Source organism: Furipterus horrens, unplaced genomic scaffold (assembly GCF_987537825.1).
Source record: "Furipterus horrens unplaced genomic scaffold, mFurHor1.1.pri manual_scaffold_10, whole genome shotgun sequence".
NCBI lineage: Eukaryota > Metazoa > Chordata > Mammalia > Chiroptera > Furipteridae > Furipterus > Furipterus horrens.
In genome coordinates, this window is record NW_028327180.1 from 47,467,592 (window position 1) to 47,486,389 (window position 18,798).

At 47.6% G+C, this 18,798-nt stretch overlaps 1 protein-coding gene across 1 annotated transcript in view; it reads right to left on the bottom strand.

Annotated features, from left to right (window-relative positions):
• The window catches only part of UNC13A (unc-13 homolog A), a 49,946-nt gene that overhangs the window by 19,641 nt on the left and 11,507 nt on the right, over positions 1-18,798 (bottom strand). The window contains exons 9-26 of the mRNA XM_090290210.1: positions 18,030-18,237; positions 15,479-16,021; positions 14,886-14,994; positions 11,119-11,165; positions 9,288-9,366; positions 9,147-9,152; positions 8,620-8,691; positions 8,129-8,348; positions 7,302-7,529; positions 6,982-7,123; positions 6,692-6,861; positions 5,590-5,705; positions 4,135-4,298; positions 3,585-3,735; positions 3,214-3,282; positions 2,806-2,895; positions 2,448-2,582; positions 785-918 (exon numbers count right to left, since the gene is read on the bottom strand). Coding sequence (XP_090146336.1) covers positions 785-918; positions 2,448-2,582; positions 2,806-2,895; positions 3,214-3,282; positions 3,585-3,735; positions 4,135-4,298; positions 5,590-5,705; positions 6,692-6,861; positions 6,982-7,123; positions 7,302-7,529; positions 8,129-8,348; positions 8,620-8,691; positions 9,147-9,152; positions 9,288-9,366; positions 11,119-11,165; positions 14,886-14,994; positions 15,479-16,021; positions 18,030-18,237 — 2,683 coding nt within the window. The remainder of the gene's footprint in view (positions 1-784; positions 919-2,447; positions 2,583-2,805; positions 2,896-3,213; positions 3,283-3,584; positions 3,736-4,134; positions 4,299-5,589; positions 5,706-6,691; positions 6,862-6,981; positions 7,124-7,301; positions 7,530-8,128; positions 8,349-8,619; positions 8,692-9,146; positions 9,153-9,287; positions 9,367-11,118; positions 11,166-14,885; positions 14,995-15,478; positions 16,022-18,029; positions 18,238-18,798) is intronic.

The window sequence follows — 18,798 nt, forward strand, 5'->3', positions numbered from 1 at the left end:
CCATCCAAACATACATCTATTCCTTTATCCACCCACCCATCCTTCTATCCCTCCAACCACCTATTCATCCATCCATCCATCAATCCATCCGTCCACCCAAAGTCCCTGATCTTAATTTCATATCTAAGTGACCAAGAGATTATGGCACCTCAGAGTTAGGGGTCCCTCTAATATTCATCTCAGGGAGAAATAAGACACAATAGCTCATTCAACTAACAAGAGGTGAAAGTTCTACAAATGTATAAGTCCACAAAACAAAACTGCACACATTCACACACAATTACACAATACACAATATTGTATATTGAAGTCCATTCTACAATTGTAAACACATACATAAACCCACAGACCACAACTATATACAAATACAAAATTACAAAATACATATACAAAATTACATCCACACATGTAAGAGATAATGCAATTTAAATGTAAAAGATTTAGAAGAGCATTTTGCACATAATAAATACTAGAAAAATACTATCTATTGTGATTTATGAACCTCACATTCAAAATTATATACATATATATAGTTATTCACACAAATCAATACATATTAAAATATATATTGATTACACCAGTAATTGTGTATACAGACACAATTTTATGTTTATGTTTGCAAATTATGCCATATTTCATCCAGGCACAACCACACCCACAATTGCTCCCACATACATAACACTTTATGTGTAGCAGAAATGATCACCTTTACATATAAGACAAAATTGTGTACATACATACATGATGACCTCCAGATAATTAACTACATAGACACACAACTCACTGGTTGAGGCAGGGAGTGTAGGAATTCTTGTCTTCCTCAATGATGGACACTATGAGAGTGATCAGCTTGGACCAGAAGTCGAGGTTCTTGATGCTGGGGCCCTGTTCCTCTGGTGGAACTTCTCCCTTCTTGGCCTGGGTGGGCAGTAGAGATGTTGGCCACAAGGGGTCCAGGGGTGGGAGCTTCAGTTTTTTATTGAGGTGCAGGAGGTTGTTGAGGAAGGGGCCCTATTAGCACGTGTATGGTTCAGGTGGAAGGTCTGCATTGAAAAGGACTGAACTCCTGTAAACTGGCTCAAGCAGATCTCATATCCACTCAGCTTAATGAAGCTTAACTACACTCAGCTGATAAAACTGAATGGGCCTGAATTTAACAAACTCAAGCCCACTAAACCAAATTAAATTGAAATGAATAAATCATACTCAGCTTAACAGATGGCATTTCTCAGAGTTAATTCAGTGGAAGTGAACTTGGGCCAATTATACTTCATAGACTGGAATTAAACTTAACTGGATTGAATTTAATTCAAATAAATGGAATTGGATTTAGCCTAATCAATCTCTCCAAGATCCACATTAACCTACATCAAAATAGTGGACATAAATTGATCTGAACTCAACTCAACTTAATCTAACTCAACTCAATCTAAGTCAATCCAATCCAACTCTACCTGCTCAACTCAACCTAACATACTCAGACCAACTCAATCTAACTTTAGTCAATCAATGGAAATGAATGTAACTCAGCTGAAATGAGCCCAACTGAACCCAAGTCATTTGAACTCAACTGTACCTAACCCAACAAACCAGTTCATCCTGACTGAAGCCAACTCAACACAGTCAAGAACAACTTCAACTCAATTCAACTCAACTGAAATGAATACATTTTTACTCAATTAAATTCAAGTCAATCCAATTCAGTGCTGCTCACTTATTAGCCAAGGGCAATTTTATCTTAGGTCAACTGAATAAAATAAATGGAACTAAGTTGATTATAGTTGAGCTAAACTCAATAAAATCCATTTCACCTCAAAACAATTCAATTAAGAGCAACTTGATTTCAACTCAAGTCAAATGAATGTAAATGAGCAAAATGAAATAAAATCAAATTGAATTCAGCTTCTGTGTTCCCTCCTATCAGAAGCCAAAGCTGATGTAAGAGCTACCTCAGGCTAATCACCCTGGGTTGTAAATTAATAACTTACACATCTTTCCCTCCTAATAGAGCATAAGCTCCTTGAAATGTTTTTGGCAATCCTGGGACATTTTATGTGTAAATAAACACATGTTGAAAGATCTGAAATAAATTGAGTTGAAATGACTAAAACTGAACTGTACTCAAAAAATTCAGTTCAGCTCAAAATTTATTGAACAGTGATTCAATTCCATGCACATGGTATTATACCAAACTAAGTTTAACTAAAATCAAATTATTTGAGCACCTATTGTGTATCAGGTGCTCAGCATGTAACTATATTTTATATAAAGCTTCTATCCCACTGAATCTCTTTCTCAATCCTGAGATGTGGGTTAGTGACCTAATTTTACAGAGGAAGATACTGAGGCTCAGAACAGTAAAATCACTTGGGAAGGAGAAGATCTGGGGCTTAGGCCAGGATCAGGTGATGTCTACTATTTCCTTTTGCCTCATCTGGAGTTCTTACAGGGTCTGTCTGGTACTCCCGACTGTAGAGTTCATGACAGTTGTTGAAGATGTACTCATAAGTAGAGTTGAGGCAGGCTTTCACACAATCCTTCACCACCTGGCTGGCTCGGGGGGGGCTCTGGAGTTCTTGCACCTGGATGAAGGGAGATGGGCATGGGTGGGTAAAGATGGGACAGGAGGTACCCAGGAAGTGGCTACAAGTGGTTCTGGGTTTAAGAAAACATAACACTATGAAAACAATGGGTCACTGAGAAAGGGCACTGCTCCCCAGGAGAAATGTTACTTGTTTAGAAGCTAAGAGTTCTGGAGAATCCTTCTTGGAGAGCTAGCTAATGGGACTGGGTCCCCTTTTCTACCTTCATCCGAAAGAAGGTGATGCTGGTGAGAAGGTCCACAGTGGATTTGAGGTCCTGGAGTCTTTCTGGACTGCTGGCTGGGAAGTTATTCTGTTGGAAGGGAGAAGAGAGGTAAAGTTATGGAAGAAGGTTAGGGAAGGATGGGACCCAGTGTTTTAGGGGAGATACAGAGCCCTCAAGTTTCAGGAGGTAGGTTGGGGGGTCAATGAGAACACCTTGAAGCAACTGGGAAGTCTTGGATGCACCAAGAAAGTTGGGAAGGTGCTGCTCACGTATGTGTATAGTGTTAGAGGAACACATTCTGCACATTAAAATGGGTCCTTCCCATGTCCACACCTGCCAGAGGCGGCCCTTTATGGGCACACATGTGCGCGGGGGTAAGTAAGTCATCACACATACACTTCTTACCCGATACATGGAGAGGTCAATCCGTAGGGAGTTATGCAGTTGGTCCAGGAGCTTCACAAAGCGCTCTTTCTGGGGAAGCAGAAGAGGAGGATGGATGGAAGCAGGGACTTGGGCACTGGGTGTAGCAGTGAAAGGTGGCTGCCATATTGGCCGAGGGTTTAATATACAGTAAAAGCATCCAATCCACTATTGAACCAAATCCTTATAACATCCATTTCTGTTCTACAGAAGGGTAAAGTGAAGCTCAGAGAGATGTGATTGATACAAAGTCACATAGCAAATCAAGTCCAAATTGGAAATCTGGGAGCTGCACAGTGTTTCACTAGCACAAGTTTGGGTTTCTCCCTCATCCCCCAGCCCCTGGGACTGACCCCGAAGTTGGAGGCTGCGAAGCGGTCAGAGGCAGACACGTTGGTGGAGGCGGTGGTATGCGCATAATAGGCATTGATGTTGGCAAGCAGGGTGCTCATGACGGCAGGCACCCCAGGACACATGTACTTGGAGGAGAGGCAGGCAAAGTGGCTGGTGGAAGGGAGTAAGAAGCACTGGGCCTGGTGTCCAGCCAGGAGAGGCTGTGATCCCACAGAATGCCTCCAACAGAGCATCATGAGTGACTCCTCCCAACCTCCCAAACACTCCCTTTCCCTCTACCTGATTCTGTCCTGAGTTTCTCTGTCTCCTCTCTGAGTTGCCCCATCTCTACCTCTAACTCCAGCTCTCGTCCCTGTCACTACAGCCCCCAGCACTGGCACTTTCCTAACCTCCCAGAGGAATTATATAATACCCACTACACACCCTTCTTCTCCGACTCCTTTTCCTGTGAATCCCTTCCATCTCAGATCTAGCAGTATCCACTTGGTGACCCCCCTCCCCCAGTTTCTTACACCTCTCCCTGATGTCCACCCCAGCCTACAGCCTCACGTCATGGCTTGGTAGATGGACTCGACACCATAGCGCATGGCAAATTCATCCACAATCTCCTGGGCTGTCTCATCATAGTAAACCTTCCAGGCGTCATCACCCTTGGCATCTGGGATCTTCACGACCCCATTGTTCTGCACGTCAGTCACGAAGTGGAACAGGTTCTGCCAATTCAGGGGAGAAGGTGTGTCAGAGAGTGCAAGGGGACACAAGGGGTCAGGTCTACGGCATCTTACATGATCCATTTGTTTATTCATTAAGTCATTCATCTACTTTCTCACCCAGCTACCCAAAATTTCACATATCCCTCATCCATTCTTCCAATAATTAATTCATCCATCCATCTATCCATCCATCTGTCCACCTATATATCCACTCACCCCACTGCCTGCCTGTTCCTCCATCCACTCACCCATCCATTCAACTTCCCCCAAATTCATCCACCCACTAATTCACTGATTTAATAATTCAACCGCACATCCATCCATCCCATACATTTACCCACAACTTAATCATTCCATCCAATAATTCATCCTTCTACCCAATCAATCATCAATCCACCCATCCATCTATCATCCATCTGTTGATGCATCTATTCACCCATCCATCTAACTACTCCAAAAATCACCCATCACACCTATATACTTCCAGTAGTTCAACCATACATCCATCCACTCACTCAGCCATTTGTCCACCCACCCATCCATAATTTACCCATGTATCCATCCATTGATCCACTCACGCCTTCAATGACCCCCAAATTCACTTATTCTTCCTACTAGTAAATCAATCACACACTCATCTATCCCATCTACTACATACAACTTAATCTGTCCATCCAATAATCTATCCATATACCCACTCAACTATCTATCCACCACCAATTTATCCATCCATCCATCCATTCATACATCCATCATCTATCTATCCATTTGTCTATTCAACCATCCATCTATCCAACTACCCCCAACTTCATCCATCCATTCATCTATACTTCTAATAGTTCAACAACACATCCATCTGCTTATCCCTCCATCACTCATCTATCCTTTTATCTGTTCAACAGTCATTCATCTTTTTGATCATTTATTCATGCAACAAATTGAGTTCTCTCCAGGAGACACCAGGCAGCTGGAAGAGATAGACTCAGACATAAACAGCTCAACCTTGAATGTTCAGAAATGGGACCGATGGAAGATGTGGAGCGGGGTAGTAACAGTCTGCCTGGAGATCAGGGAGGGCTTCCTAGAGAAGGGGGCCCTGAAGCTGGACCTTGATGGATGAGGAGTTTTCCAGGCAGGGAGAATAGAATGGGGGACAGCCTCAGAGGCCCAGGGAAACGTGGATGGTTTGGCAGAAAAAAGGAAGGAGGACCTGGGGCAGGTAGAAATGGTGAGTGTAGGCAACGTGGGAGATCACAGTGAGCTTTGAAGGCAGGGGAGCAATGGGCCTCACCTCGTGCAGACAGGTGTACTGGACATGGTAGGGGGCCACCTTCTCCTCCCCCTTGATCTCCACACTGATGTGTAGCCGGATGGCACCTGAGACAGCGGATTTGTCAGTCCGCTTGTCTACAGGGCAGAAAGAGATGGCAGTGTCAGAACTTTCCAATCTTGCCCTGGGCTATTTTAATGTATCCATGACTGTTGCCCTCCCGCATTCCCTGAAATTAAGGCTTGGGTGTCTCTCCTCAGATTGGCTCCCTAGACTTATGTTTCTTCCATTGGACTAGAATTCTTTAGGCCCTGTCTCTCCCTTCAAACTAGGATCCCAGACATTGCTTCCTCACTCAGATTAAATTCCTGGGTCTGCATCTCCCTCTTTAAACTAGAAAACCTAAGCACTGCTTCCTTACCCTCTGCCCACTGAGTTCCCAGGCCTTGTCTCCCCAATCAGATCAAGCTTCCTATAGCCTACTGCTCATCTTGTTACACAAGGTTCCAGCCTTCCCCATCAGAATGGGATATCTAGATTTCTTCCAAGCAAACAAAGAAGTTCCTGGACTCTGCTCACCCCTCTCAGACTGTGTTCTTCCTACACCTTCATTCTAAGCTCACAGACCCTGCATCCCTCACCAGATTGAGCTCACACATTCTACTTCTTCTTAGACAGGGTTCTTGGGTCTGTAGCTCACTTCTCAGATTAGGATGCTAAAACTACTGGTATACCTCCTTTCTTAGATCAGATTCTTAAAGTTCAGTCTTCCTTCTTAGGTCGGATTCTTGGGTCTGTGCCTCTCTCTTTAGACTAGGATCCCCAGGTCTTATTTCCCGCCTCACCCTGGAATATAGAGATTCTGTCCCTCCCTCACCCTACGAAACCAAACTAACACTTTCCTAGGTTATCCTCTCACTGGGTGCTTCCTGCCACCATCAGATGAGTTCACAGACTGCTTCCTTCACCACAGTGGGGCCCACAGACCCTGACTCCTCCATCAGACTGGGCTCCTAGACTGACTCCTCCTGACCTTGTGACTCTCCCTTCTAACTGGGTTCCCCACTTTGGCTGGCTCCCTGGGGCCTCCTCCCCATCCCCTGCAGACTTCGCCCTCGCTCACCCAGGTTGTACCACACGTCCATCTCGCCACTGAGCGTCCGCACTTCGATGATCGTCTGCCCCAGGAAGTCATCGGACTCCCTCTTGAACCGTTGCTTCACGCGGGATTTTATATCATCATCTTCATCCCAGACACGCACCTTGATTCGATCCGATGAGTTGTGACATTCACTGCAGGTCGGAGGTAGGAGCAAGGGTCAGGCAGCTGGCTCAGGCTGGTATTCAAGTTCCCTTTGGCTGCCCCAGCAGGGAGCTCTACGTGGGATACTGGGGACCCAGCCAGGAGCTTACAAATGGAAGTTCTCCTCCCACACAGGGTTCAGATTCCCATAGATGGTTTTCGTCCGTTTCTTGGTCTTCCCGACCTGGACAGTGACATAGGGGTCACTCGATCCCGTCTTGTCCTTTGCCTGCAAGCCCTGGGCACAGACCACTGGAAGACACATAGGACAGATATAAACATGGCTCAAGAAAGGAGGTATGCTGGAAACAGTCACTGCTTGAGGCTCCAGGCTGCTTGCCTGAGACGCCTGTGATATGGCCTGAGGGCGCACTGGCCTTACTAGAGAGGTAACACCCTGAGAAGCCGCCCCCACCCCTGGCGGGCTCACCCGTGATGCTGATCTTGGCCGACCATTTGGACGTGCCGTCCAGCACGCTCTGCTTGACTGCCTTCATCTGCTGTGTGTGCGCAGCCTTGGTCACAGCAAAGATTTCCTGGATGAGTTCGAAGATCTCAGGTTTGTTGCGCTCCCGGATCTTCATGCGGTCCTTGAGCACCATGATGATGTTCTGCGTCCGGTCCTCAGCCCCGTGCTTGGAGCTCTTCTCAGCTGCCCCTGCAGAGCGAACAGCCAGCACTGTCCAGAGAGCATGCCTCACCACAGCCAGCACCCCGACTCCCACTCCAGAGCTTCCTCAGCCACTGCCATGGGCATTTAAGCCATTGGGGTCCATGAGAATCACCCCAAAAGCCAGAGCTTCCTACTTGTTCTCTGAATCCCCCGAAACCCTCTGAATCCCCTGCCCCTTCTCTGACATCACTCCCCGACTCTGAGCCCTTTCTCTTCTCTAAGCTAACCCTAACCCTACTTAACTCATTTTTCTCAAGGGAAATGGGTACCTCTCATTAACTCCGCCCCTTGCAGTTAAGCCAGTTCCTGAGTCCCGCCCCATTCTTTTACGACTCTCACACCTCCTTTCCCCTCCTCTCACCTTTATTCTCTCCTGAAAAGGAGTCGCACCCCATCACCCTGCCCCCTTTCCATGTCAAGGGACCCCAACCTGCCCGCAGCTCCGCCCCTCTCTTCATGCCCCTCCCATCTCGCAGAATCCCGCTCTTTCTTGCCCCGCCTCCACCGCGCCGCCCGCGGGGCCCCACCCCCATCACTCACAGCCCCACCCTCCTGCCCCTTCCGGGGCCTGCCCCAGTGCTCACGCTGCAGGCAGTCGGCATTGAGCAGGTCCTGGCACTTCTCGTGGCACTTAACGCCGCACTCAGTGCAGCGCATGCCCTGCCGCGCGATGCCCCACAGCAGCCCCTCACACTCGTAGCAGTAGGTGGGCGTGGTGGCCGTCCACACCTCGAAGTTGTGCGGTGTCGTGCACGAAATGGGGTAAATTAAGGCTTGTAGGGTCTTCTTGTAAACGTGGTTTTTCTGCGAGGAGGGAGGGCGTGTGGCATGGGGCACAGGGCCCTCACCTGGGAGCCCTGTCCTGCCGGTACCCTCACCCTATGCAGAGTATAGTCCAGTCTCAGTTCCTCCACCGCCCCCACGTGGTCAGAATCCACATGTTCCTGTGTACAGAGGGTGCTAACCCGATGTTGAGTGATCCAGCCCTGGAGAGTGAGGAAAGCCTGCCTCTGCCATCCCATTTTCCTCTTCCTCCTGAAGCCCCCAGCTCAGCCCACCTTACAACCCCACGCACCAGCTCCTCGTTGTTCAAAGTGCTGGAGGCCAAGGCCGATGTGATGCCTGCTTTTCTGGACTGGACCAGGGACTGGGACAGGGAAGAACACCAAGGGAGTCATGGAGTAGATTGACACCCATGGGATTGTCACCAAGAGCAGAATCCACAGCCATGGTTTGGGGTCATCAGCAACAGAGTCAAGCCAAAGTCACGATGAATAGGTCACAGGTCACAACAGCAGAAGCAGAACAGGCAAAGAATTAAGAAGTGACAGAGAGAGGCTCCAGTTTAGAAGAGACCCTTGAAGGTGAGCAGCGCTACACCCCTGACTCACCCATCCCCCACAACAATGGGCCAGACTTGGCCATGGTTACCCACCACAGAGCAAATCCACCAGCCACACTGTGAACCAAGGCAGGGAGTCACTTGCTCTCTTCCCCACCCATGAACTGTAGGACATGGCAAGGCCCCTCCTCAAAACCCCTGGGTAGGGGGCCAGTTGAAGGATCCCAATGGAGGGGCCCAGGCCACTATCACTCACTCACCATGGCCTGAGGTGTCCATGCAGCACACAGGGTAGAAATCAGATTATGTTAGTCCCAGAGAACACCTTGCCAGCCCCCAGCCCCAGATCTGCCTCGGGCAGTAGTATAGGTTGAGCACTGGGGGAGGGCGCAGGCACTCACCAGGTCACTCACAAGCGGGATGGGCTTCCTCTTACGAATGTCAGGCATGCTGTCAATGATGATGAGACCACCCCCTGGGCTGCAAGACACACACAAGGATATCAAGGGCCAAGGGAAGTTCCCCTTCTTCCAACAAACATCACCGGAGGCTGGGGCAGGACATGTGATTTACCTAGGTATTAAGAATTTAATGTGTTCCTCCCCCCCAAAATATACATTCAAATCCTAATCCCCTGGACTTCAAAATGTGACCTATTTGGAAAGACAGTTATTGCAGAGGTAATTAGTTAAGAGGAGGCCGTATTAGAGTAGGGTGGGCCCCAATCCAATATGACTGGTGTGTTGATTAAGAAGAGACACTCAAGCAGAAGACAGTGATGTGGTCACAGAGGCAGAGACTGGAGTGACACACTCACAAGCCAAGGAATTCTAAGGATTGCTGACAGCTACCCAAAGCTAGAAAGGCCAGGAAGAGATTCTCCCCTCCAGGTGTTGAGGAAGCGTGGCCCTGCCCACACCTTGATTTCGGACTTCTGGACTCCGGAACCATGAGAGAATAAATTTCTGTGGATTTAAGTGCCCCTGTTTGTGGTCGTTGTTACAAGAAATGAAGACACTGGGCCTCAACTTCCTTGTCTGGAGATGGGGAGATGATGCAGACCCATGTTTAATAAAAATTTGAATGAAGGCAAACCTAAGTAATATATAAAAATATCAATGAAACCTTTCTTTATGTTCAAAATTGAAAATATACTTGTCTATTGAAGATCTATCCTGGAAGGAGTGATTTCAACTCCCATGGGAATGAGGGAACTGGAAACTGTGTTCTTGTCTCTTGGCAGATTTGCAGTAGTGAGAGGATTGAATGAGTGCTGTGACAGATGCCATAGTGACCTGTCTGGATTCTCTTGACTGAGAGGTGTACACATCCCAGAGAAGGTTCAGCTGTGGCTCCTCTCCAGAAGGTTCTCACTAGCCAATGAGAGAGATGCCTGGCAGCTAGGTATCTTAGACAAGCTCTAAGGTGCAATTCCTGCTCCAGCACCTCCTGCAGAATCAAGCAGCACCCTGGCGACTCCTGAACCACATCTCTGCTCAAGTTGCTTCCCAGGCACGACCCTGACTGCCACACAGGTCTTCTGAGAGATCTTCCTTCATCAATCACACACCCAGGAATCCCCATCTCAGTCCCTGCTCCCAGGGTCCCCGCCCAGCACACCTGTTCATCTGGGCATCACAGCTCCAGTCTCTGCAAAAGACCTACAGGGAAGGAGGTCAGTCTTCTTCTGCTAATTTAAAACATTAGTGTAATTTAATAATATCTTTTGCATCCTCTAACCTTGTTATTTAAAGGCAAAACAAACAAATAAACAACAAAAAAAAACCCTGAAAATCAGTAACCTAAGAAGTTAGATGTGACAAATTTCTCCATTTAAGACCAAACGACTATTGTTAATAAAAGTGCCAGCAGCCGAAGCAATACTCTGGGAAATTTAAAAGCAGAATCAAATGAAAAAATTCACTCCAGGGTTGTAGAAAGCACTTTCGAATTATGCGAGTGACTTGGGCAAGGCATGTACCTCTCTGGACTCAGTTTCCCCATCTGTAAAAAGAGTAGTGTCCCCCATCCCCGATCACTTGTTGTGAGTGTTCAACATGTTACTGCCTTTGGCTCCTGAGTGTCTTTTGACAGTGGTTCCATTGTTTTACCCATGCCCAATCTGTGCTCCATCTAAATGGAACCTGTCCCTGCCCTTGCTGGCTATGGTGCAAACCAGCCTCAACCTATGGGTTCAAAACTTCCACCCACCTCCAAAGCTCCATTACTCACCCGCCTTTGAACCACAAGGATTTGGACATCTCTCCTTCTCCCCGGGCCTGTGGAACAGACAGATAGATGTGGTCATTGTGGCTCCCCTTCCTCAAGGCAAGGCAGGCCCACACCCACTTCTGTCTCCCCTGTTGGCTGTGAGTCAGGAAGCCTAGAGACCTAGTCCTCACTGTGTGTCCTTAGTGAGCTCACTGGTTTTCTCTGGGCCTCAGCTTTTCCATCTGTGAAATGGGAGAGAGGAATTCCTCTATGCCATCAACCTCAGCGGATGTTAGTCTCCTCGTCTGTCAAACCTGGGGATGTATTACATCACTCCAACAAGAGCCTGTGCTTCTATTGTCTCTTGGGATTCTGAGGGGCTGGTTCAAATGCTTACAAGAATCTGTCATTCCTTAAACTCCCAGCAGCCTTACCAGCTTGTCTGCTTTTGTGCCCCAGGGCCTTTTGCCCAAACTATGACACCTGTTTTTATGTCCTCCCACCTTCTGTACCCAAGAAGCCTCCATTTATCATTAAGGTATCAGTGTAGACCCAGAGTCTACAGCCCCCACCCCCCATGCAACTAAAGGGTAGCGTGGCTGGAGGAGGAGTGGGGAACACTCTCTTCTGAAATATTATTGAAGTATTTTGAATACATTAAGTATCACCTCCTCCAGGGAATTTTCCTGACTGTCTTGGATTTGTTTTATGCTCCATCTATAAAACCCACGGAGCTCGGCCATCTTTAGTTTTTTTGTCATATCACTGGTTCCATTATAAGGGTAGAAGCTACTGTTTCTTTCATTTAATTTGTTGACAGAGTAAAAGTTGTTCAATAGACTTTTCACTGTATATTCTTTCTACCTTTTAAATTTGGACCCATGTGAATACATTATTTAGTAAAAAAATAAAATTCTTTTTTTAAACTGATAAGACATTTGATTTGAAATTTCATGACTCTGATACTGGATGGTTGAAAAACTTGGGAATATGATCAGGATCTCCACTTGTCAGCCTCATCCAAATTTGAAGGTCCCCCTGGATAATAACCCTGCTTGATCTCCAGCCCAGAGAAGGAATAAGTTAATGGTCTCAATCCTGCTATCCCTCTGAACAGTCATCACTCTGACCCTGACACTGTCTCTTTCACTGAATTCCTTCTCCAATACTGACCTGACCTCAGACATTTCCCAACATTGGCAGTGACACCCAATATGATCTCAAGCAATGATCTCTTCCCCTGATACCAATTCTAACTCTGACCACTGACCTCTGACTGCTGCTTTAATCCTGATCTCTACCCCTAATTCCTGACCTCTACACCTATCCATGAACTTGACCCCTGACATGGCTGGAGTCATGAACTAGCTCCAGGTCACAGCTCACATTTCCTCCTTTCCTGCTTAGGAATACCAGATTGGGCTTCCAGTCAAGATGGAGACATAGGTAGACATGCCTCACCTCCTCGCACAACCATAGAAAGAATTACAATCCAATCTCAAAAACCAGTAACAAACAGAACCATCAGAAAATGTAGCTGTATGGAAGTCTGATGACCAAGGATTTAAAGAAGCCACATTCATCTATCTAGAAGGTAGGAGGGGTGGACTCCTGGAGATGGTACAGAGAGGTGGTGTGACTTGGAAAAGTGGTGGAGGCAGAACACAGTCCAACATTCACATGTGGTAGATAAAAATCAGGATGGATACCCTGGAAGCAAGCAATCCCAGCCCAAGTCCAGACCACACAGTCCAGGGTTTCAGCACTGGGAAGATAAACCCCCTTTACTTCTGGCTATAAAAACCAGTGGGGGTTGGGGCAGTGAAAGAAACTGTGGGATTTTCACTACTTAAAGGGCCTGCATAGTCTTAGAACATTCGCAACCCCCAGGGCAGAAACTGGAAGAGCGCCAATCATATACGGGAAGTGGTAAAATGACTGGAAATGGGCCAAGTGTTGGGCAAATAGCCAGAAGCCAGGCAGTGGCATTGTGCCCTCTCTGAGCCCCCACCACAAACAGAGCCACAAAATGATGAAGTGGGTGGTCCTTCCCCAGCAATTATCTAAGGCTCTGATCCACACTATTTTCAGGTGCCTTTCCTACACAGGCCACGCTACTAAGACAGGGAATAAAAGCAGCTATACATAATACACAGAAACAAACACAGGGAGGCTGCCAAATTGAGGAGGCAAAGAAATATGGTCCAAAGGAAAGAACAGAAAAGAAAACCATAAAAAGAATTAAATGAAACGGCAAGAGCCAACTTATCAGATGCAGAGTTCAAAACACTGGTGATAATGATATTCAGAGAACTCATAGAATATGGCAAAAAAATAAAGGAAGAAATGAAGGTTACACTGAGTTAAATAAGGAAAAATATACAGGGAACCAAAAGTGAAGGGAAGGAAGCTGGGATTCAAATCAATGATTTGGAACAAAAGGAAGAAATAAACATTCAACCAGAACAGAAAGAAGACGTGAGAATGCAAACAAATGAGAAGAGGCTTAGGAACCTCTGGGACAACTTTAAATGTACAACATCCAAATCATAGGGGTGCCAGAAGGAGAAGAGGAAGAGCAAGAATTTGAAAGCTTATGAGAAAAATAAATGAAGGAAAAATTCCCTAATTTGAGGCAGGAAATAGACATTCAAGACCAGGAAGCAGAGTCCCAAACAAGATGCACCCAAAGATGCTCACACCAAGACACATCATAATTAAAATGCCAAAAGCTAAAGGTAAAGAGAGAATCTTAAAAGCAGCAAGAGAAAAGCAGTAAGTTACCTACAAAGGAGTTCCCATAAGACTGTCAGCTGATTTCTCAAAAGAAACTTTGCAGGCAAGAAGGGACTGGAAAGAAGTATTCAAAGTGATGAAAAGCAAGGAACTACAACCAAGATTACTCTATCCAGCAAAGCTATCATTTAGAATGAAAGGGCAGATAAAGTGCTTCCCAGACAAGGTAATGCTAAAGGAGTTCATCTCCACCAAGCCATTATTACATGAAATGTTGAAGGGACTTATTTAAGAAAAAGACCAAAACCATGAATATTAAAAAGGAAACAAATTCACAACTATCAATAACTAAATCTAAAAAATAAATACAAACTAAGTAAACAACCAGAATAGGAACAGAATCATAGGTATGGGGATCATTTGGAGGGTTATCATCTGGGAGGGGGAAGGGGGAGAAAGGAGGGAAATGGTGCAGGGATTAAGAAGCATAATTGCTATGAACAAAATAGACAGGGGGATGTTAAGAATAATATAGGAAAGGGACAAGCCAAAGAACTTACATGCACAACCCATGGACATGAATTAAGGAGGGGGATTGCTGGAGGAAAGGGAAGGGTACCAGGTGGAGGGGGGGGTAAAAGGAGAAAAAGTGGGACAACTGTAACAGTGTAATCAATAAAATATACTTAAAAGAAAAAAAAGAAATACCAGGTTGGCATGGGGGAGACTGGACTAGATCTTGGTGTGGGGGATAGGGGAGGCAAGTGTTGGTGAGACCAGGAATGGTGGAGCCAAGCAAGCGCAGAAGAGGGTGCAACCTGGTTGGTGTGTGCGTAGTCATGGAAGGACCAGGATGTACAGAGGCATAGGCATGGTGGATGGGGTGGGGAAGTGGGCATGGCCAAGCTGTCCATGGCTGGAGTGAGTAGGGCTAGGAAAAGGACCAGTGTGGCAGGAGCACTAGAGGAGTGGGGAAGTGGGCATGGCCAATCTGGGTGTGGTCATGGGTGGGCACTGGGCTTGGGTATGAGCTTGCCAGGGCTCTCACTCACCTCCTGTAGCTGCAGCCGCACTTTGTTGAAGGCTCGCAACCAGTTGGCCTTAGCCCTCGACATGGAGTCCTGACCCTCCTGGCTTTCCTCATCTTCTCTCGGCCTGAAACTGAGGTAAGGGGCATTCTGAGTGATGCCTGGGCATTCTGAGTGACACCTGGTCCTTCAGAGACACTAGGACCCACTTGTGTCTTCCTCTGAGCTGTCTTCGTGCCCCTGTCCCCTTCCTACATGCCCGTCACCTGTTTGACAACTTTGAATCCCCAGACTCCCTTCTACATCTTCCTGGCCTTTGACCCTTTGTAATTCTATCTACCCAGTGTCCTCCTAGTGCATCTTTGACTTCTCCAACCCTGGGAAGCCATCCAACCCCTCACAACCCCTGAGACTCCTTTATGGCACAGCTCAAACCCTTCTAACCCTACTGAACCCCCTCTGAGCACCTGGACCCATCTTGATTTCTTTAGTAAACCCACAGCCCTGTGACAACTCCATCCCCAAACCCAATTCCCTAAGTCCATGTTCACTCCATCATGGCACCACTGATCCCTGACCGTGGTGACCCTGTGACAGCCCCTTGGCCCCGTCATTACCTCTCCTCAGTTTTGGGCGGTTCATCCTTGGGCACCTGCTCATCTACAGGCACCTCCTCAGGCACGGCTGGCTCGGGGGCCACTTTGGCCACAGTGGGGGCTTCAGTGGGTATGGCCGGGGCCTTGTCCTCCTTCTCCGGGGTAGCCTGCAGAAGACTGACACGCTTGAAGTCCTTGGGCTCAGCCACAGCCGCCTCCTGGCGCTCAGCATAGCTACGGATGTCATCAGGCACCTCCTCTTCCTCTTCTAGCTCCTCCTCGTCCTCGGGAAGCTCCTCCTCTTCCTCCTCCAGGAAGTCCTCCAGGTCCTCATCCAGCTCCTCATCCAGCTCCTCGTCCAGTTCATCTTCATCCTGGTCCCAGTGTGGTGAGTCCTTGTGGTAGCTGACAGAGCTGTGGCAGGAGTGGTAGGAGTCTCGGTCCCGCTCGTCCTCCATCTCGGAGCCTTGGAGGCTCTGCTCATCTGGGTCAAAGTCCTCACTCAACTGTGAGCTGCCCTGGCTCAGCTCCCCTGAGGAGGCATAGCGGCTGCTGCCTGTGGGGCTGAGGGGACAGGTGGGGCTCAGGGGCCAGGCACAGAGCCACTGCCCAGCCAGCCCCAGTCACACAGGTCCAACACCCAGTCATTTACTCAGCATTGCTGAACACCTACTGTGCATGGGGCCCTGCTGTAGGTGCCAGGGAAACACAGCCATGAACAAAAGAGACAGAAGTCCTGCTCTTGTGGCACTGATGGTCTGGGTGGACAGGCAATAAATCAAATCGACAGAATTAGTGATCATCGATGACTTACTGTGTGCCACCCGTGTCCATGCACTGTGGAGGCTGCAAGTGCTCCACCCACGTGCTGGGAACCCCAAATCAGTGTCCTCACCACAGCCCCTTTGGGGACCTAGCGCTCCTGCCACTTGGACGTGGTTGTTGTGCCTGGCTCTTGATGTCCCCTGCCTCAACCTGGTCCTTCCACCACTGAGTCCCTTCATCCCCTGAGGACTGGATCTTTCTGCCTCCACTCCTTGCCTCAGCCTCCACTCACTGCCAACCCTGCCACAGGTCTCCTTAGCTCCACCTTGCAAACGTATGTAAATTCACTCACTTCTCTGCATCCTGGGCCCTACCCTGGTTCAGGCTCTGCCATCTCTGCAAGATGCTGCCCCAACAGTCCCTGCTTTGCATAGAAGCCACAGAGAGGCTTCTTTGAGTCATAAACCTGATCACATATTAGTCCAGTCCAAAGCCTCCCAGGGTCTTTGGTGCCCTTGGAATGAAACCCATGTTATGCCCCGCACCCTCATGTGGCCCAAACCCTGCAACCTCCCCGCCCTCACCTCCTTCTCTGTCCCTCTTGTTGTCCCCCTGCTCCAGTCACATCAGCCTCCTTGCCAATCCTCCAACACCCTTAACTTGTGTCCACTTCTAGGCCTTTACATTTCCTGTGCCCTCTGCCAGGGACACCCTTTCTTGCTTTATTCTTGTCTCATTTCTGCCACTAAATGTTTTATCTTGAATATTTTATTTCATTTCCTTGGAGCTAAAAAATAAAGGCTGGAGTAGATGCTCAGTATTTTAAAAAGTTCCTTCCAAAATATTTCATCTATAAACTCTCCAAGCTTTCTGTGGTTTACATAAAGTATAGAAAAATTCAAAATAAGAGTTGTTCAAATACCTTCAAAAAAATTGTATTGGTCAATGCTAAAGTCTGAGTAGGAAGCTTAGAAAGTTTTCCTTCAAATTACGTTTTACCCAGACTCTCATACCGTCCAGTGGAACTTTCATCAAAGATGGCTATGTTTTCTGTCTATCTAAATGCTTTATAAATATTCACGCTGTTTAATTCTGTGTTTGTTATTGTTCTGTTTGGAAACCAGGACTGGGGCGATCAGGTGAACAGGCAGGGGCAGCAGGCTGGAGGGTCAGCCTCCCTGGCTCAAGGACCAGCATGCTGCCCCGGGCAGTGGTAAGGCACACCTGCGCCAGGGGCCCACCTACTGGGCAGGTCTAGAGACAGCCTCCTTTCAAAGGAGTGGTGATGATGGTGGACAGAATGGGGAAGCGAGCACTGTGCCCATGTTCACTGGCTGGGAACAGAGGGTCAGGGTCACCAGAAGGGTTGGGCGGGACCACCGTGGGACCACCAGCCAGCTGCTTGGTGGGATTTTTCCAACATTACTATGTCTCATATGCCCCATGAATAGCCATCTCTTGACCCTCCCACCTCCTCCACCCAGTAAGAGAGTAGATAGAGACCAGTGGCTTTTTAAAGGAGTGCAAGGAGCCCCCATATTTCAGGGGGACATATCAGGAACATCTGGATTTTGTTTCTCCAGCCAAACCAGACCCACTTTTCTCAATCTTGTAAAATTTTCTTGCAAAATTTTGGGTAAAGCAAGGGCTCTGCTGCTTACAAGGAAGTGTGAATACTGCTTTTCTAGCTCACTAATCGATGCTCCCAGCTTCCTCAGGCCCCCTACTCTTCTCTTCCCTCCAGAAGACAGAGCTGGACTCACACACACACACACACACACACAGACCTCAGCTACAGGGTGGCTACCTGAGGCCCTGCGGCTCGGAGAACTCCTCATAACTGTGCATAGAGTCACTGTAGGATTCCCGGGAACCAAGGGGCGGTGGACGAACAGAATACTGGTGGACTGAAGCATTGGGCTGGGATGTAGTATAATAGGGTGGGGGGATGCTGTTGCTTGTCTCACTGCGGTAGTCACTGTCACGATCGTCCACTGCACTGTCAGGGTCGTCATCTGGAACAGAGAGGAGGTAAAGGGAGAGAGTGAGGAGAGAAGGGAGGGGGAGAGAGAGAGGGAGAGAGACTACAGTGGGGGCCAAAGCAGTATCTCAAACTCAGGGGATGTTCACTGGCTGCTAACCAAAGAAGAGTAATCATTACCAGAATGAATGAAGGATACTGGGTCAAGTAAGTAGAGGTATAGGCTTTAGAATAAGGGAGGTAAAAACTTTGCTTTGCTTTATATGGATCAAATTGGACCTAGAGTCTGGGGTCCAGGGTTGGTGCTACAGTGGCAAATTGGAGAATGTCTTTCAGCTCAAATGTAAGAATGGACTTTGCCAAAGTACAGGATCTCTGGAAACAAAATGTTTTTTGTATTTGTTTTCCCATCAGTCAATGAGCTTTCTCTAACAGGAGTCATGCAACCATTCGAAGAAGTTGGAGGGAGATCAGAAGGTCAAGGTGGAGTACAAATGCACTTTAACCCTCAGAGCTTTCTTGCTATCTGAGAATGGAGACCTCAGATCTAAACTCATATGCACAAGAAAAAAAAAGGGGGCTCTGCCAAGGTGGC